Below are 21738 nucleotides of genomic sequence, written 5' to 3'. Positions count from 1 at the left end.
GTACTTAGCTTAGCAGTGATATAAAACCGGGAGTGATCTCCCCTAAACTTTCTTGTATATTTTTATGTCAACAATTTCAAAATACCTGTTAATTATTCAGCATGGTTACAATACTTTTGGTATTTATTTTATGCGTGTTATTGTGTAGTTATTTCAATAATTTATTCACTTGTTTAGCGGATTCATGTTACTTCTATTCTGGCGGAGTTATGCGCCCTGAAATATTGAGGAGCTATGCCCCTTATCGGTGATAGTTCAGTTAGAAAAAAAAAATTCAAAAGAAGTAAAAAAAAAAAAAAACATTCAAAACGTCGAAGGCCTACTCCTCCCAGCAATTAATTTAAACGTATCTAGTGCTAATATCTTAATGAAAATGAAATCTATACAGATATTATCTTATGGGGCCAAACATAATAATAACGAAGATAAAAGCAACAACCTTACAACAGTTGAACCTGAAGTGTGAGAACACACACACACACACACACACACACACACACACACACACACACAAACACTGATAGCTGTCACCAATAGCACGTTGGTGACACGTTTCAACATATGTTGTTCACATGATGTTCACATGATGTTCACATGATGTTCACATGATGTTCACATGATGTTCACATGATATTCTATTGATGTTCACATGATATTCTCATGATGTTCACATGATGTTCACATGATGTTCACATGATATTCTATTGATGTTCACATGATATTCTCATGATGTTCACATGATGTTCACATGGTATTCTCATGGTATTCTCATGATGTTCACATAATATTCTCATGATGTTCACATGGTATTCTAATGATGTTCACATGATATTCTCATGATGTTCTCATGATATTCTCATGATGTTCACATTGTATTCACATGATGTTCACATGATATGCTCATGATGTTCACATGGTATTCTCATGATGTTCACATGATATTCTCATAATGTTCACATGGTATTCTCATGATGTTCACGTGATATTCTCATGATGTTAACATTGTATTCTCATGATGTTCATATTATATTCTCATGATGTTCACATGGTATTGTCATGAGGATTCATGATCCCCTCGCCGTGTGCACGAGACTTGTCTATAGACGGACACACGTGACAGACACACCTGACGACACACAAAAACTATTTAAAAAACTTCTACGTTTTGCTTTTTAACGATTAAAAAAATGTAAAAAAAAAAACCTGTATTAAAAATAGAAATTAGGACACTAAAAGGAATTTTATAAATTTTATAAATTTTATAAATTTTATAAATTTTATAAATTTTATAAATCTTATACATTGTATACATTGTATACATTGTATACATTGTATACATTGTATACATTGTATACATTGTATACATTGTATACATTGTATACATTGTATACATTGTATACATTGTATACATTGTATACATTGTATACATTGTATACATTGTATACATTGTATACATTTTATACATTTTATACATTTTATACATTGTATACATTGTATACATTTTATACATTTTATACATTTTATACATTTTATACATTTTATACATTTTATACATTTTATACATTTTATACATTTTATACATTCTATACATTCTATACATTTTATACATTTTATACATTTTATACATTTTATACATTTTATACATTTTATAAGTTTTTGAGTAAAATACAGCAGTTTTCTGACACATAAATATAATCTATATATATAATTCTCTTCTGGGATCAGTTAGAAAACAAGCTGCAAGCGCCTCCTTGCAGTCCCCTCTCTTTCTCTCTATCACTATCACTACCACCCCCCACCCCACCCCAACATTGTCTGGTGAGCGGTGTTCACTCTAAATTTTTACAAAGCTAAATGTTTACAATAGAAGAGACGTACAGCCGGGTTTCTATTAGGGGCAGATAATTTAGTTCGATTTTAAACTTACAGGAGGTAACTAAGAAATAACTAAGAGGAGGCTGCTTTCACGGGGGGGGGGGGGGGGGGTTAGGGGAAGTGGGGGGGGGGGGTTAGTGTTTTAAAGCAAATATTTTCAGTGGCAGCATTGGTACTGTCGAATTTACAAATTATGAATTACTGAAAAGTAGAAAATAAAACAACTAAATAGCGGCGTATGATACGCTGCGGGTCGGCTCGTAATATATAAGTCCCTAGGGGCCAAGCTTCCTCAACCCCTCCACCACCCCTCACCAATAAAACCGATTAATTAAGGGATGTAACCTAGTTAGATGATTTTGCGTGCACATTAATTGAGTTATTTCCCCTCGACTGTTCTGCATTCCAACACTCTGGTGCTCATTTTTATCAAAGATATTTTCACCCGGATTTTTCTAGCGGTTATTTTAACACTTGAGATCCGCTCACTGGGTGGCCCGGTGGTTTTTGACCCGGAGCACCCCGGGCCAGTGTTTCTTCCAGATTTTTATTTTCCGGGGGGGGGGGGGGGGGAGGGAAGTATATCTTCTATGTAAATCCATTTTGTTCGGGAGGGGGGTAGACTCTCTTCGGGGCTCCGCTCCCCCCCCCCCCCGAAAAAATGCCTGGAAGAAACACTGCCCCGGACTCCCCCAAGAGCATCATGGCGCCTACATTCGTTGGCTAAGTCTCCGTATAATATCCTCAACTTGTAAGTGAAGAAACCAATCTAAAACATACCTCGACCGTTTTACCATTACATGTCAACAGCTGCCAAAAACGACGATAAACTCAGCAATAGCCCAACTCCTTTACCGGTGTACGGAATAAAGTCACAGGAAAAAAATACAGAAAAAAGGCCACAGTTTTTGCTAGGAAGAAAGTCACAGAAATAAAAGTCTCAGAGGAAAATTTTATAGGAATAAAAAGTCAGAAAAAAAAAAAGTCACGGATGAAAATTTTTAACGGAAAAAAGTCAGAGAAATATACGTCACAGATAAAATGTTTATATGACATTGAATTATTGCACTTTTGGAAAACATAATGTCGAAACTAAAATATATATTTAAAATTCTCGTTTTGTTCTGCTCTCTACCCAACATAACACACACACATACACGCATGTAGTCAAACACACATACTTGCACACATACACACACTGTCTTTAAATCGAGTTTTTTTTAAATTTGTCATTGCATGTTTATTTAACCAAAATGTTTACCAAAACAATTGTCAAGAAAAGCCTGTTCTCCCCCCCCCCCCTTCCCGCCCAAAATAAAAACCCACAAAAACAAGGTGAACTGAAAAAAAAAGTCACAGGAAAGAAAAAAACCAAAGAAAAAAGTCACAGAAATAAAGTTACAGAAAAAAGCCACCAAAGTCTTAAAAGTAATATTTTGATTTAAATTTTAAGAACTGTAAAATTGTGGGTGTGTAATGGTGTGGGTTGTTTTTGTTTTGGTAGAATATTTATACACGTAAAAGCATTATAAATAATATGACGTAATTTACACAGCAACCTCAACTTTTGTTACGTATTTAGTTAAATACGCTGTAGAACAACTAATTACAACAGAAATTTTGGCACATCATTGTGTTTGGTATATATTTGTTTTTGCCGTTGGCGATTCCTTGGTTCAACCACCTGTACTGCCCACATTTATCTCGCGTTTTTCATAACAAAGCCTAGGATAAAAGAGAAAGCCGACACGGTACAAAGGCTGTCATTGACGCAAAACGTCAATAACACACAATATGGACGGACAAAGCCGATGGAAGAGAAGTCGACCAAGATAAGGGACGGCAAAACATATGCAAACACAATGATGAGCCTAAATTTATTTTATAACAATTTTCCACCGTAAAAATAGTATTTTAACTTATTATTGTTATAAACCATAATGCTTCAAAGTTTACAAATATGCTACCGAAAAATTTACCAAGCACATTATTAAACACCCAAAATTTTGCAATTATCAACATTAAAAAAAAAAATATTTCTTAGAATATTTTTGTGATTTTTTTTGGTGACTATATTTATGTGATTTTTTTTCCTATATAATTTTTCGTTTGTCTTTTTTTCCGTTCACCTCACCCGTATGTAGACTACGAAATCTGACGTCACTTCTCGTCTGCTTCGAGTTGTTGTCTTTAACCTGTGGCCAGCGCCATATTGATCTATTTATAGCCCCCGAGACACGGATCATTGTCCCCCATAGCCCTACTGCCCGGGGGTGACCATTGTCCACTGTAGCGACGCTCCTGCTCAGTCAGGTGTGTCGGCCACGCTTGGGTGAACTTCGAGACCTGAAGACCACACATGCAAGTGGCGCCAATTGTGTCAACATCCAATATGGCAGTGGTGGGGGTGTCAGTGGTTGGGTGTCAGTGGTCACCTTCTGGTCACTGGTCACATGGGTCTCAGAACACTGGCCACTAATCTCTTCTCCCCTCCCCACAACAATGACGTCATAATGAGGGGTACCTTGACGTCACAAGTGAGGTCCGCGTATATAAGTATTTGGTATCGACTGACCAACAAGGAGATTATACTGTCAGAGATTTGAACCACATCCTCTGCTGTCGTCCTGAATATCTCGTGTCGTGGACCTCAGGTAAGAAAAACTTTCACGTTCTGTAGCCTCTATACTGATAGAAACATTGTAGCTTTTAATATTGCACGCAGCCAACTTTCACGTTCTGTAGCCTCTATACTGATAGAAAGATTGTAGCTTTTAATATTGCACGCAGCCAACTTTCACGTTCTGAAGCCTCTATACTGGTAGAAAAATTGTAGCTTTTAATATTGTACGCAGCCAACTTTCACGTTCTGTAGCCTCTATACTGATAGAAAGATTGTAGCTTTTAATATTGAACGCAGGCAACTTTCACGTTCTGTAGCCTCTATACTGATAGAAAGATTGTAGCTTTTAATATTGAACGCAGGCAACGTTAATGTGATCTCAATTAGATTTGTGTTCAGTACCCGCACCAAGGGCTGTCACAGACAAATCAAAATACATCCAGCAAATGGTGTAATGATGAGCTTAAACTAATTAATGAATGTGTTGGTATATTAGATCATTGCCATTGTGAGACAATGCTGTGGAACAAATCCAAAACATTACGGCACAAATTGTAGAACAATTATGATGATTGTGGCACAAGTGCCCATGTTACAACCAGGCACAAATTGTAGAACAAGTTTGATGACTTTGGAAAAATGCCCGTGTTACAACCTGGCACAAATCCCCACCATCTACCCCCCCCCCCCCCTCTCACCAGTGTCACTCACCCTCAGCCAGCACGTGCACGATGACGTCAGTCACCACACACTACCTCAACCTGAACTACAAGAACGTGGCCAGGCTAGTGACCTTTGACCTCAGCATTGAACTCCCAGGAGAAGACATTATGGCCAGCTCACTGGCCAGACTTAAGAGGTACAGCAAGTTTTTTTATCCATCCATCCATCCATCCATCCATCCATCCATCCATCCATCCATCCATCCATCCATCCATCCATCCATCCATCCATCCATCCATCCATCCATCCATCCATCCATCCATCCATCCATCCATCCATCCATCCATCCATCCATCCATCCATCCATCCATCCATCCATCCATCCATCCATCCATCCATCCATCCATCCATACATCCATACATCCATACATCCATACATCCATACATCCATACATCCATACATCCATACATCCATCCATCCATCCATCCATCCATCCATCCATCCATCCATCCATCCATCCATCCATCCATCCATCCATCCATCCATCCATCCATCCATCCATCCATCCATCCATCCATCCATCCATCCATCCATCCATCCATCCATCCATCCATCCATCCATCCATCCATCCATCCATCCATCCATCCATCCATCCATCCATCCATCCATCCATCCATCCATCCATCCATCCATCCATCCATCCATCCATCCATCCATCCATCCATCCATCCATCCATCCATCCATCCATCCATCCATCCATCCATCCATCCATCCATCCATCCATCCATCCATCCATCCATCCATCCATCCATCCATCCATCCATCACATGATGTCCCCAGCATCTCCTCACACGGACGACTGGACGTCATGGATCAGCTGGCCATCATGTCACGTGATACCAACTCTGGAATCAAAGACCCCAAGGACCCTGTCCTTCTCTTCTACGGCCTTATCATGGCAGCCATCAACGGGAATGTCCGCATGATGAAGCGTTACCTAGATGCCGGCGTCCGGCCATCCGGCCCCGGCCCTGAGCACTGTGAGGCTGCCCTCCTTATTGCCCTCTCCCTGAGTACTGAGGCCGTCCGGCTCTTGGTGGAGTACGGCGTTCTGGAGGGCTGCAAGAAGTGAGTGTTTACATCAGCCGGTCTAGTTCCGGTCTTTCTGGCTCTCATTGTCAAATACTGGTTATACTTTGTTAGCTTTAACACCTGCCACTAACACCTGCCACTAACACCTGCCACTAACACCTGCCACTAACACCTGCCACTAACACCTGCCACTCTCCTGCAGGTTTTTCAGGGTGTTCACCATGTGCCTGATCCTACCTGTACAGCCAGGTGTGTTGGACGTGATTGTGGACGCGGGGCGGGGGAGGATGGAGGAGCTCAAGGATTTCAACCAGCTCAAGTACCGTCTGCTGAACGACCAGATCATTCGACCGTACGTCCCCAGCCCCACGACTGAAGACGTCATCCCACACAATCTACTTCACCTGCAGGAGATGCTGTCCCATCCCCGGACCCTGCTGGTTCTGGCTAGACAGGCGCTGGTCAAGGCTCTGGGACCGATGCCAGAGAGACGGACCAAAGTCCAGCAGCTGAGTCTGCCCAACCCACTCAAGCGTGACCTGTGCTCGGTGGATGACCTTGACCTTAAGGACGGACATCACAAGCCATGCGTGACCTTTCAAGTACTGGAGACAACAGCTCTCTTCGGGGACTCATCACTCAATTACCATGAAACCATTATCTAATTTATATCTGTTGAATTAATTACCATGAAACCATTATCTAATTTGTATCTGTTGAATTAATTACCATTAAATCATTATCTAAACTGTATCAGTTGAATTAATTACCATGAAACCATTATCTAATTTGTATCTGTTGATTTAATTACCATGAAACCATTATCTAATTTGTATCTGTTGAATCAATTACCATAAAACCATTTTCTAATTTTATTTATCCAACCAATTGTTATTGGAATATTATTTTATGTAATTAAATTGTTGAATAAATTTTAAATATTTTTTTACCCCTGTGTGTGCTTTCAATCTTTCACCCTATACAATTATATTTGACCACTAGTGATGTGTAATAGCCACATCACAGCTAGCCCTACACGAAGGATGACGTCACTTGTCCCACCTCACCATAGTGTGCGGGACGAGGTGTAATGGATAAATTTGTGGGATTCGAACCAAAGTCAACTGCCTAAGATCACACGACAGTCACACTACACATAGTTTAAAAATGTGCGTGTTTCATTTCATAAGTATTTTAACAATTTGCTCATTGTAATTTAAGTGGAGAGGTAATAAAATATGAAATTAATATATAGCAAAGTGAGACAACGTTTAGAAAAATGTAAGAATCTTGTTTTATTTTTGTTACTTCCCTTTGACCAAGATTTGTTTGGGGTAATTTTACCAACATTATCTCAATAGTTTATTTTAAAAGTTATCTCGCTAAATGAAGCGGGATCGATCTACCTTAAACTTTTATTCATTGTTGGGGATAGCAAATCCTTTTGACAATCAAGATTTACACTTGTTTTTTTTTAAATTATATTTTTAAAAAATCGAGCTGTTTGCAAATCTCGACGTTTTATAGCTCCCTGAGATGGAAAACATAGTTTTGAAATCTTGTCCGCATGTGTGTGTGTGTGTGTCTCTCTCTGTGTGTGTGTGTCTGTGTGTGTGTGTGTGTGTGTGTGTCTGTAAATACAATAACTTGAGTAACGTTACAGCTAGGTGGATGAAATGTCATATATAAGTATTATATCGTTTTTCAAAAGCCTATAACTTGAGTAATATTTCAGATAGATAAATAAAATTTGTCACATGTAATTAAATTATCTAATTCTCTGCCTTCTTTCAAATTTTGAGTAATTTCCGTTTGACTGGAAGTAATAATTTTCGTTGTTTCCGATATCTCATAAAAACGCATATGAATTTCTAAAGTACTAATAATATCCTGCACTATTATACACAGAATGTTTGGTGTTCACTTGGTGCGTAATTCTTTTTTTTTCTACGAGATTATATTCTATTTTAAAAAGTTTAAGTAATTAAAAATCATGTCTATATCCCGAGTTGCCATCCCCCATAGTGTTATATAAGAATATTCGAGAAAGTTTAGGGGAGATCACTCCGGGTTTATTGTGTAGGTTTTTAAAACATTTTCTATAGTTTGTGTATGAGGAAGTAATAACTGAACAGGAAATAAAAAATAAATATAAATAAATGAATAATTTGTACTTACTTGATATTTTATGTTTTTAATTGGGGGCGGGGGGGGGGGGAGGTCGTAGTCTAGGACATGTTGGATAACTGTGATAACACTGGGATAACACTGGGATAACACTGGGATAACACTGGGATAACACTGGGGTAAAACTGGGATAACACTGGGATAACATTGGGATAACACTGGGATAACACTGGGATAACACTGGGGTAACACTGGGATAACACTGTGATAACACTGGGGTAACACTGGGATAACACTGGGATAACACTGGGGTAACACTGGGGGTAACACTGTGATAACACTGGGATAACACTGTGATAACACTGGGGTAACACTGGGGTAACACTGTGATAACACTGTGATAACACTGGGGTAACACTGGGGTAACACTGGGATAACACTGGGGTAACACTGGGGTAACACTGGGATAACACTGTGATAACACTGGGATAACACTGGGGTAACACTGGGATAACACTGGGGTAACACTGGGATAACACTGGGGTAACACTGGGGTAACACTGGGGTAACACTGTGATAACACTGGGATAACACTGGGATAACACTGTGATAACACTGGGGTAACACTGGGATAACACTGTGATAATACTGGGGTAACACTGGGATAACACTGTGATAACACTGGGATAACACTGGGATAACACTGTGATAACACTGGGGTAACACTGGGATAACACTGGGATAACACTGGGATAACACTGGGGTAACACTGGGGTAACACTGGGATAACACTGGGATAACACTGGGATAACACTGGGGTAAACACTGGGATAACACTGGGATAACACTGGGATAACACTGGGGTAAACACTGGGATAACACTGGGATAACACTGGGATAACACTGGGATAACACTGGGAAAACACTGGGATAACACTGGGATAACACTGGGGTAAACACTGGGGTAAACACGGATCGAATCATGAGTTGAGTCAGATTTGATTGTTTAGCTCTACAAAACACATTGTGTTTATACAATACATTAATTACAGCAACAAAATAAATTCGACGGTCTTGTGGTCGTTTAACGGCCACGCTAAAGTCTCAGGTTCAAAACCCGGGCAGAAATCCTCACGACTTCTATGTGTGACTTTTTCTTTTAAACATTTGGCTCAGTGTGTGTGTGCGTGTGTGTGCGTGTGTGTCTGTGTGTGTGAGAGAGAGAGAGAGTCAGAGTCAAGGTGGGGGGGGGGGAGGGGGGAGCTGGTATTCTCTCGTGATTCCTGAAAGAAACACCACGTCCCTGAGTCCACTCAGCTCATATGGGTACCTGGCTCACGTTAGGGAAATAAAATGCGGTTAACCAAGAAACAGACCACTCAATCATTTAATCTACAGAGGACACAGAAATAGGTGAACTCTACTTCAACCACCCCTTGAATTGCCGGTTCCTAAAGTAACTTTACAACAAGCAGATTAATATTAAAGAAAAATTTACAACGATCACTGTTACTTTACAAGTAAAGTAGCTTTCAGAGGCTAACGGCTAGCTCCACATTTCTAGACATCAGACAAACAAGTTATATCAGAAAATCAAGATTTATCAGACTACAATGAAATATAAAAAGGGCTAAATAACCAAAATATATCAGACAACCAAAATATATCAGACAACCAAAATATATCAGACAACCAAAATATATCAGACAACCAAAATATATCAGACAACCAAAATATATCAGACAACTCACCCGCTCACCAGAGATCATCTTCGCGAATGTCTACCACAACTTCAAATAAATCCTAATTAAAATTAAAGTTCCTTCAAACACTAATTACAATTAATTTATTTGACGACAAGATCAAGTACGTGGGCAGGGAGGGAGGGATGATCGATAAATCGATCGGATGTTGTCTCAAGTCGGCGCCAAGTTTGATTGAACTTTAATTGAACTTTAATTGATTACAACAATCCGTGAATGTATCGCGTCTGTCATCGCGTGCCGTTCATCCAATTAGGCAACTAACACGTGCTAGATAAAAATGTCAGCAGACGGCGTCATCTTTCTGAATCAAACAGATGATTCAAACCATCACGACTAATTATCACAGCTAACAAATTATCACGACAGAAACACAATTATTTGCTAAGATGTTTTTACTTGGTCAAACAGAGACCTAAACAGATACATCGATGAAATTTTATTCATTTTGTTCATTAGCATGTTTTGCTTGAAGCATTCCAAGGAAAAAATCATTTCAGTATTTCTGAACAAATAGACAGAGGAAAAGAAATTCTTAAAAGGAGTCGCTAAACCCAGTTTATACAGTAACAAAAACAGAATACCTAAATAAACTGTGTCGCTTCTCGCGGGAGTTATCTTTCTTGTTGCCATGAGCAACCTTAGCGTTGTTGGCAGTGAGCCTAGCGACGTCACACAGCTAGCCCCTGCCACACAGCTAGCCACAGCCACACAGCTAGCCACAGCCACACAGCTAGCCACAGCCACACAGCTAGCCACAGCCACACAGCTAGCCACACAGCTAGCCACACAGCCAGTGAACCAGCCGCCTAGACTGGCAGGGCTAGTGCTAGACGAGGCGATGTACACCTATGGCTTGACCAACTCCCTCACCTGTGTCTTGGTTCTCACCTTCGGGCTCTGCTCAAACTCCGTCAACATTCTCGTTTTCAGAACAATGAAGGTCAGGGACGCTATGACCTTTTCCTTCCTCGCCCTGTCTGTCTCTGACTTGAGCTTCGCCTCCATCTCCGTCATCTGCCGGCTGTGTTCCGTCAACGTCATCCTCAGAACGTCCGGCTGGCTGATCCGGCCGGCCGACGTCCAAGACTTCCTGTACTGGTACTCCCTGATATTCTACGACCACTCCATGCTGCTCACGGTCTATCTGGCCGTCATGCGCTGCTGCTGTGTCGTCTTCCCCATCCACTTCCGGTCCATGTTCTCCCTGACCAGGACCTACGTCATCGTGCTGGCCACGCTCCTGCTAGCCGTGGGTCTGCGGACCCCGACCCTCACGGCCCAGACGTTGCTGCAGAGGTTCGACCCCTCGACCAACACGTCATCCTGGGCACGCCTGGTCAGCAGCGACTGGCCGACCATCCGGGTCGTCAACGACATCCTAAACCGTAACGTCGTTTTCATCACGTGTTTCATCGTCGTTCTCATCTGTCTGACCGTGCTGGCATTAAAGCTGCAGGCAGCCCTTAGGTTCCGACACAGCACGTCAGCCAAGCACGCCAGTCCGGCACGTCAGTCCGGCACAACAGCCCAGCACGCCAGTCCGGCACGTCAGTCCGGCACGTCAGCCCAGCATGCCAGTCCGGCAAGGCAGTCCGGCAAAACAGCCCAGCATGCCAGTCCGGCAAGGCAGTCCGGCACAACAGCCCAGCATGCCAGTCCGGCAAGGCAGTCCGGCACGACAGCCCAGCATGCCAGTCCGGCAAGGCAGTCCGGCAAAACAGCCCAGCATGCCAGTCCGGCAAGGCAGTCCGGCACGACAGCCCAGCACGCCAGTATGAGCTCGCTGACGGGGAAAGAGCTACGCGTGGTGCAGACAGTGGCGCTCGTCTCTCTCATGTTTGTCCTCCTCAACCTCCCCTTCGTGCTGTACTCTCTGGTCAGGACCGTCCTGCCCTCCACCTACGACACCAACAACCTCCCCTTCGTGCTGTACTCTCTGGTCAGGACCGTCCTGCCGTCCACCTACGACACCAACTACCTCCTCGGTGCTGTGGTCGAGTTCAGTCAGCTGTGTGGCTACACAAACGCCAGCCTCAGCATCTTCATCTACTACCGCTACAACTTCAACTTTAGGAAGAGACTCAACTTTATTTTAAGAGGCAGTTTGCCTGCAGAAACAGAAACTAAATCCTAAATCTTATTTGTCTGGTAAAATGACACTTTAGTAAATCTTATGGTGAGTACAGCACATACAGCACATACAGCACTGTCTTTGACCGACTTGGTTGTCTGTTTCCTTCCTGTCTAGGACCTGTCTTGGACCTGTCTTGGAACTGTCTTGGACCTGTCTAGGTCCTGTCTAGGACCTGTCTAGGACCTGTCTTGGACCTGTCTAGGACCTGTCTAGGACCTGTCTAGGACCTGTCTAGGACCTGTCTTGGACCTGTCTTGGACCTGTCATGGACCTGTCTTGGACCTGTCTTGGACCTGTCTTGGACCTGTCTTGGACCTGTCTTGGACCTGTCTTGGACCTGTCTTGGACCTGTCTTGGACCTGTCTTGGACCTGTCTTGGACCTGTCTTGGACGTGTCTTGGACCTGTCTTGGACCTGTCTTGGACCTATACTGATGTGTGTATACATCCGGGGTTGGAGAAGAAAGAATACAGAATCAAAGACGATGTTAACAAAACAGATGTTAACAAAGAAGATACCACACGATGCGAGAAAAAAACACCTTCCAACATTATGTGTTGTTATCTCAGAAAAAACAAAGTGCTTTGTTTTGTATTTGTTTTATCTGCAGTCTCTATGCTACCTGGCTATTGAAACATTTTTTAAAATACAATTTTCTAAACCAAGAAACTTAAGGAGAGAGATGATTTTAAAATATTCATACGTATATATATATATATATATATATATATATATATATATATATATATATATATATATATATATATATATATATATATATATATATATATATATATATGTGTGTGTGTGTGTGTGTGTGTGTGTGTGTGTGTGTGTGTGTATATATAAAACTGCAATATATATACATATATCGACAAGGTTTGAGTACTTAAATAAAGTGCATGCACTCAACTATAAAAATATGAACATGCTGAGGCCGGAATCTCATCTAGCTGACCTTGACCTCAGTACCTTGAGAACGGATCAAAGAAAATATTAGGCAGCTAATTACAATTCTGAACTAACTCGATGAGGCTATAAACAGACAAGAGATGTGTATTTTCTTTGTCTAACTGCTCATTAAACTTGAATGACAGAATTTTAATTAGCGCATGCGCTGTCGTGCACTAAGTGAACCCACATTTTAAAGTCCATCTCTGAACGAACTGGTCACCAGGTTCAACTCGCTTCAACAAAGAGAAGGTAAGTGGTGCTCTTCAGCTGGGGGTAATGTGGGTGGGGTAAGGTAGGGCGGATTTCAAAAGTTCACGACAAATATTAAATTTTGGTTGCAATTATTTATCTGGCCTGTAGCTCTCTGAGGACTGTGGTGGTTCTGTGACCCAGTGGTTCTGTGACCCAGTGGTTCTGTGACCCAGTGGTTCTGTGACCCAGTGGTTCTGTGACCCAGTGACCCAGTGGTTCTGTGACCCAGTTATTCTGTGACCCAGTAACCCAGTGGTTCTGTGACCCAGTGGTTCTGTGACCCAGTGGTTCTGTGACCTAGTGGTTCTGTGACCCAGTGGTTCTGTGACCTAGTGGTTCTGTGACCCAGTGGTTCTGTGACCCAGTGGTTCTGTGACCCAGTGGTTCTGTGACCCAGTGGTTCTGTGACCCAGTGACCCAGTGGTTCTGTGACCTAGTGGTTCTGTGACCCAGTGGTTCTGTGACCTAGTGGTTCTGTGACCCAGTGGTTATGTGACCCAGTGGTTCTGTGACCCAGTGGTTCTGTGACCCAGTGGTTCTTTGACCCAGTGGTTCTGTGACCCAGTGACCCAGTGGTTCTGTGACCCAGTGACCCAGTGGTTCTGTGACCCAGTGGTTCTGTGACCCAGTGACCCAGTGGTTCTGTGACCCAGTGGTTCTGTGACCTAGTGGTTCTGTGACCCAGTGGTTCTGTGACCCAGTGGTTCTGTGACCCAGTGGTTCTGTGACCCAGTGGTTCTGTGACCCAGTGGTTCTGTGACCCAGTGACCCAGTGGTTCTGTGACCCAGTGGTTCTGTGACCTAGTGGTTCTGTGACCCAGTGGTTCTGTGACCTAGTGGTTCTGTGACCTAGTGGTTCTGTGACCCAGTGACCCAGTGGTTCTGTGACCCAGTGTTTCTGTGACCCAGTGGTCCTGTGACCCAGTGACCCAGTGATTCTGTGACCCAGTGACCAGTGGTTCTGTGACCCAGTGACCCAGTGGTTCGGTGACCCAGTGACCCAGTGGTTCTGTGACCCAGTGACCCAGTGGTTCTGTGACCTAGTGGTTCTGTGACCCAGTGGTTCTGTGACCCAGTGGTTCTGTGACCCAGTGACCCATTGGTTCTGTGACCCAGTGACCCAGTGGTTCTGTGACCCAGTGGTTCTGTGACCCAGTGACCCAGAGGTTCTGGGGTCTGCATTAAGTACCTTCAGCTCAAGGGCCATAACTGCGTGTACTTAATACTTTTGGAATGAATAAACGCTTCTTATTTCCCATAGATTAAAATTCATCACAACATTTCAAACTGCATTTTTGAGTTCTAATACAAGGCTGCTGTAGGAAATAAAAGTTGAACTCATTGGAAAAGTAGAGATTCTAATTTTATAATTACACAAATTGTTCTGGATGAAAATTCGGAAGCTGGCACTAAGCTGGTGGAGGGAAACAACCCAGCACTTTAACAACCCAGTACTTTAACAACACAGCACTTTAACAACCCAGCACTTTAACAACCCAGCACTATAACCACCCAGCACTTTAACAACCCATAGGACGGCGTGGTCGCGGAGCAGAGCGCACGACTGCTACCTAAATCTCTTACCCCGGGGGCTGATGGATACCCGACTCACGTTAGAGAAAATAAAAGCGGCTGGACACAGCAATGACAAGACGATCTCTTCAAATGCCAAGGCACGAGGTCACGAGGTCACGAGGTCACAGAAATATTTGAACTCGATGTATCTGCTCTAGAGACCGTCGACTAAACGTGCAAACACAAAACATGCAAACACAAAACCGGCAAACACAAAACCGGCAAACACAAAACCGGCAAACACAAAACCGGCAAACACAAAACCGGCAAACACAAAACCGGCAAACACAAAACCGGCAAACACAAAACCGGCAAACACAAAACCGGCAAACACAAAACCGGCAAACACAAAACCGGCAAACACAAAACCAGCAAACACAAAACCGGCAAACACAAAACCGGCAAACACAAAACATGCAAACACAAAACCGGCAAACACAAAACCGGCAAACACAAAACCGGCAAACACAAAACCGGCAAACACAAAACATGCAAACACAAAGCAGCAATAGACAATGAGGTGCAACAAAGAATAGACCAACACAACCACCAACAACCGATCCACCAAAGACTGGATCAATAAATTGACCTAGTCACTATTTAACTCACCGTGTAATTACTGAGCTTCATATATAACTAGCCGCCCCGGCCAGGCCCTGCACTGGCCTATGTGAAAAACCTATCCGTAAAGGACAATGACTTGTGTGTTTAGTAATCAGCATTTACCCGAGCTTGCCCGGGTTTAGGAAATATATTATTTTTCTAATTAACCCTAACTGCAACCAACCAAAAACAAAACATAAACACAAAAACAAATGCAAATATGTAGAGCCAAACACAGACAAAAAAACGGTAACACAAACAAAAACGTAACGCAAACACCAAAAGCAAATAAAAAAGCATAAGGAAACATAAACGCAACCGAACGTCGGCGCTATAGCACTCAAGGGAATGCCCGGGGCGCCAAATAACACCCTGTCGGGGCACCAGAGGGTGCCCGGTTTCGATTTAGTTAAGGATTATAGTAACCTTTCTTATCGATAGTCCATCGAACTAACTTAGGCGCCATAGCGCTCACGGTAAGGCCTGGGGTGCCAAATCGCACCCTGTCGTAGCGCAAGAGGACGCCCTGGATCCGATTTAGTGTACGACTATAGGAACACTTTTTATTCACAGCCTATCGCATTCGTTTAAACAAACGTTTACACCAAAACATCACATGATACCCCAGGGTGCCAAATCGAACCCTGCTGGGGCGCCGGCGGACACGCCTGTTTCAATTTTGTGAACGACTATAACACCCAAAGCTTGTCCGCAAACGGAAAGATAGAAGTAATTATAGAGGAAGTTTAGGAGCGGCTTCTAAATTGTTATTGCTTAAAAATAATAATTAGTAAACAGATCGTTCAGTGTATAAAATAAATAAAAGGCAGTATTTAAAATTTACGTGTTTTACCTACTAAATTACACATTATCAATCCACGCAAATTATATAATTTTTTTTTCACCCCAAAACAAAATAATAAAAAGTATTTTTTACCCGACGTAATGTTTTTTTAAAGGGAAGTAAAAAACCATTTTGTGATCTATCAAAGGAAGTAATTAGCAATACGTGGAAAAAAGTGTAGTATTTTAGTAGACCTTAATTTTTGTGAAGGATGATATATATTTTCTTTAACGTTAGTTTTTCCATGTGACGTTACTTAAAATCTTTAGTTTGGAAAATTAAACTTGTTTTACAAAACCATTCACATTATTTTTTAAGTTATTAATTTCGAGAATAAACACTTTATGTGTATTACACTATGGCGATCAAGCCGAGTTTTTTAACCCTATTCCTTTGATGTCAAGGGTCCGTTTTCGTGCTCTCTACTGTCACAGAGCCACAGAATGCATTTGAGCTTTATACATTAGAATGATTACCAAAAGAGACAAAAAGAAATAAACCGGGAGTGATCTCCCCTAAACTTTCTCGAATATTCTTATATAAAACAACAGGCGATGGGAACTCGGGATATAGTTATGATTTTTAATCCATTTAAATACTTAAAGTTTTTAAAATAGAATAGAATCTCATAGAAAAAATAATTGCGCACCAAGCGAACGCCAAAACAAAACGTGCATAATTGTGCGAAATATTATTAGTACTTTATAAATTTACATGCGTTTTTTTTTGAGAAATCGGAAATAGCGTAAATTAGTTCTTCCAGTCAACGAAAATTACTCAAAATTTGACAGAAGGTAGAGGATTAGATCGTTTACATACGTGTGAAATTTCATTTATCTATCTGAAATAGTTCTCAAGTTATAGGCTTTTGAAAAATTCAAAGTGAAAAAAGTACCACTTCCGGTTATCGGAAATCGCTCAAAAGTTGATACGTATCTAGAATAAAATCTCGTAGAAAAAAGAATTGCACACCAAGTGAACGCCAAATGAATGTGCATAATAGTGCGTTTTTTGAGAAATCGGAAATAGCGTCAAAATTTGACAGAAGGTAGAGAATTAGATATTTTACTTACATTTGAAATTTCATTTATCTATCTGAAATAGTTCTCAAGTTATAGGCTTTTGAAAAATTCAAAGTGAAAAAAGTACCACTTCCGGTTATCGGAAATCGCTCAAAAGTTGATACGTATCTATGATTTTGATAAAATACTTATATATGAAATTTCATCAACCTAGCTGTAAGGGTACACACACACACACACAGAGACACACAGACATACGGAGAAGATTGCAAAATTATGTTTTTCCGTATCAGTGAGGTGTAAAACGTCGAGATTTTTGCACGATTACAAGACTTTCTCTATACTTCGTATATACGAGAAAGTAAAAAAATCTTAGCAAATGAATGTGACGTCACATAAAGTTTTGGAGCCAGACCAGACTTCTCGCAGACGTCCATAAGCTGCGCAATAGCCGAGTTGATTTAGCGCCAATCGTTGGGTGTTCTTGACAATCCCGGACCTATCTAAACGGCAGTCATATCACGTGGCCCCGTGTTTATCGGCAAGTTCCGGTATCACGCGGCGTAAAGGGCGGTAACTAATACCCTACACGCGCAGCCACAGCAATCGCTTCCTTCATGGCCAGGGTTTTTTTTCATCTGAGGAGATAAGTTGGGTGGATTTGGCTGGATTTCCACCATCTAAATCAGAAGTATCCACCTTAACAACAACCACCGCTGTCCTCTCTCTGGCACTAAGGTGAGGCAAACAGGACACAGGACATTTGGCCAACAGGCCACTTGGCCAACAGATCACTTGGCCAATAGGACACACAATACCACGGTAACACAAATTGTTGAATCCATGTATCTACGGACGCCTTGATCATAGTGAGCAAGATTTTTACGTAGCGGGTAGCACAAACTGTTGCTGTGGTAGGTTTGGGGGGGGGGGGGGGGGCAGTGAGGAGGGGTGGTTAGGGTGTGGTTGGTTTAGGAGAGAAGGGTAGGGTTGGGAAAACAGACAATCCTGACAAATGGGTTCCAGGCAGCCACCAAATTGCTTTGATATCAGCCGGGGGTGTGGTGAGTCAAGCCTTGAGGTCATCGCCCAATGGTAGGTCATGGTCTGAAGGTCATGGCTTAATGTAATCTCTAAAAAATCCCAATCGAAGTTATACATTACATTAAGAGTTATTTGTATAAAACGTTTTACAAGCTTTTATTTAAGTTGCTTCCTCTGTCGTCTGTCTGTTCAGATCGAATCGCCCGAGCGAAATTTTGGGCACTTCTAACTGGCAAATGCGGTTCAAAGTTGGCAATTCGGTCAAGATATGAAGACAATGCAACATGACATTACATTTGACTTAATTGGTTGCCTAATTAATTGTTTACGAATTAATTAAAAATTTAACAAAATTAGTAGGCAGTCTTACCCAACCATTGCGCACTATTATACACGCGTCATCACCTTCATTAGGTGCACATTGATTTTTACTTTCTCGTATATACGAAGTATAGAGAAAGTATTGTAATCGTGCAAAAAAAAAAAATCGAGATTTTTGCAAATCTCGACGTTTTGCATCTCACTGATACGGAAAAACATAATTTTGCAATCTTGTCCGTATGTCTGTGTGTCTGTGTGTGTGTGTGTGTGTGTGTCCGTGTGTAAACACGATAACTTGAGTACCGTTACAGCTAGGTTGATGAAATTTCATATATAAGTATTTAATCAAAATCGTAGATCCGTATCAACTTTTGAGCGATTTCCGATAACCGGAAGTGGTACTTTTCCTACTTTGAATTTTTCAAAAGCCTATAACTTGAGTACTATTTCAGATAGATAAATGAAATTTCATACGTAAGTAAAAGATCTAATTCTCTACCTTCTATTAAATTTTGAGTCATTTCCGTTGACTGGAAGTAGTACTTTACGCTACTTCCGATTTCTCAAAAAACTAATGTAAATTTTAAAAGTAATAATAATATTGCGCACTATTATGCGCTTTTTTATTTCGCGTTCACTTGGTGTGCAATTAATTTGTCTACGAGATTTTATTCTATTTTTAAAACTTTAAGTATTTAAAATGGATTAAAAATCATGTCTTTAGCCCGAGTTCCCATCCCCTGTTATTTTATATAAGAATATTCGAGAAAGTTTAAGGGAGATCACTCCTGGTTTATTAGTCATGCAACTCTATTGTAAATTTTTAAAAATTAAAGTAGTCCTACTGAAAATAAATTCATAAAAAAAGTTTTAATAACAAGATTTTATCTAATAATGCGCTTTTTTATAAAGTGAAATTCAACCATAATGCAACAAATTTTCAACCATCCTACATGTACTATAAGTCCACAAAGATTGGACAACCTGGAAGATAGGAGTGTCAAGTTCATGTCGATTTTTAAACATCCATCGTGATCTCACCCACACCTCTCTCTTTCATCACCCCACCTCACTTCCTCGCACTTACCCTCAACCTCACCCCCTCTCACCCACCAGTCTTTCTTCAACCCCACCCCCACCTCTACTTCAATACACAAAAACCCATTGAAATCTCCAGTGTCAACTAAAAATAAAACCCAAGTTTGCTGCAGATTTTCAGTCAAGAGCTCGATCATTGATTAGATCACAACTCACCTGGCGTGATGGGTACAGGTGGATACAGGTGTGATGGGTACAGGTGTGATGGGTACAGGTGTGATGGGTACAGGTGTGATGGGTACAGGTGGGTACAGGTGTGATGGGTACAGGTGTGATGGGTACAGGTGTGATGGGTACAGGTGGGTACAGGTGTGATGGGTACAGGTGTGATGGGTACAGGTGTGATGGGTACAGGTGGGTACAGGTGTGATGGGTACAGGTGTGATGGGTACAGGTGGGTACAGGTGTGATGGGTACAGGTGTGATGGGTACAGGTGGGTACAGGTGTGATGGGTACAGGTGTGATGGGTACAGGTGGGTACAGGAGTGATGGGTACAGGTGTGATGGGTACAGGTGGGTACAGGTGTGATGGGTACAGGTGGGTACAGGTGTGATGGGTACAGGTGGGTACAGGTGTGATGGGTACAGGTGGGTACAGGTGTGATGGGTACAGGTGGGTACAGGTGTGATGGGTACAGGTGGGTACAGGTGTGATGGGTACAGGTGGGTACAGGTGTGATGGGTACAGGTGGGTACAGGTGTGATGGGTACAGGTGGGTACAGGTGTGATGGGTACAGGTGGGTACAGGTGTGATGGGTACAGGTGGGTACAGGTGTGATGGGTACAGGTGTGATGGGTACAGGTGGGTACAGGTGTGATGGGTACAGGTGTGATCGGTACAGGTGGGTACAGGTGTGATGGGTACAGGTGTGATGGGTACAGGTGTGATGGGTACAGGTGGGTACAGGTGTGATGGGTACAGTTGGGTACAGGTGTGATGGGTACAGGTGGGTACAGGTGTGATGGGTACAGGTGGGTACAGGTGTGATGGGTACAGGTGGGTACAGGTGGGTACAGGTGTGATGGGTACAGGTGGGTACAGGTGTGATGGGTACAGGTGGGTACAGGTGTGATGGGTACAGGTGGGTACAGGTGTGATGGGTACAGGTGGGTACAGGTGTGATGGGTACAGGTGGGTACAGGTGTGATGGGTACAGGTGGGTACAGGTGTGATGGGTACAGGTGGGTACAGGTGTGATGGGTACAGGTGGGTACAGGTGTGATGGTACAGTTGATATTGGTATGGGTGTAATAGGTACAGGTGGGTACAAGTGTGATGGGTACAGGTGTGATGGGTACAGGCGTGATGGGTGCAGGTGTATTGGGTACAGGTGTGATGGGTACAGGTGTGATGGGTACAGGTGTATTGGGTACAGGTGGGTGCAGGTGTATTGGGTACAGGTGGGTACAGGTGTGCTTTACGCCAAGTATCAAAAACCACTTTGAGTGGTCGTTGTCGTGTAACTGGGCAGACATACGAACAGTCGTGGAGGGTAGCGCTCTGAGGGACTGAGACTAAAGAGATTTAAGGTGGAGGGTGGTACATAAAGGGACTGAGACTAGTGGGTTGGTACATAAAGGGACTGAGACTAGTGGGTTGGTACATAAAGGGACTGAGACTAGAGGGTGGTACATAAAGGGACTGAGACTAGAGGGTGGTACATAAAGGGACTGAGACTAGAGGGTGGTACATAAAGGGACTGAGACTAGAGGGTGGTACATAAAGGGACTGAGACTAGA

At 42.2% G+C, this 21738-nt stretch overlaps 2 protein-coding genes across 2 annotated transcripts; one reads left to right on the top strand and one right to left on the bottom strand.

Moving 5' to 3' along the window:
* The first annotated feature begins 10777 nt into the window (after positions 1-10777).
* Positions 10778-12283, top strand: LOC131938653 (putative G-protein coupled receptor No18). Its single transcript, XM_059296769.1, has one exon. The coding sequence runs from the start codon at positions 10778-10780 to the stop codon at positions 12281-12283; it is 1506 nt and encodes a 501-aa protein (XP_059152752.1).
* Positions 12284-13922: 1639 nt separating this feature from the next.
* LOC131938643 (uncharacterized) lies at positions 13923-14696 on the bottom strand. The gene has a single exon (XM_059296757.1). The coding sequence runs from the start codon at positions 14694-14696 to the stop codon at positions 13923-13925; it is 774 nt and encodes a 257-aa protein (XP_059152740.1).
* Positions 14697-21738: the final 7042 nt, after the last annotated feature.

Source organism: Physella acuta, unplaced genomic scaffold (assembly GCF_028476545.2).
Source record: "Physella acuta isolate Inbredline_101_S28 unplaced genomic scaffold, ASM2847654v3 ptg000017l, whole genome shotgun sequence".
NCBI lineage: Eukaryota > Metazoa > Mollusca > Gastropoda > Physidae > Physella > Physella acuta.
Note: the sequence above shows the minus strand (reverse complement) of the source record. Positions and strands in the feature narration are given on the sequence as shown.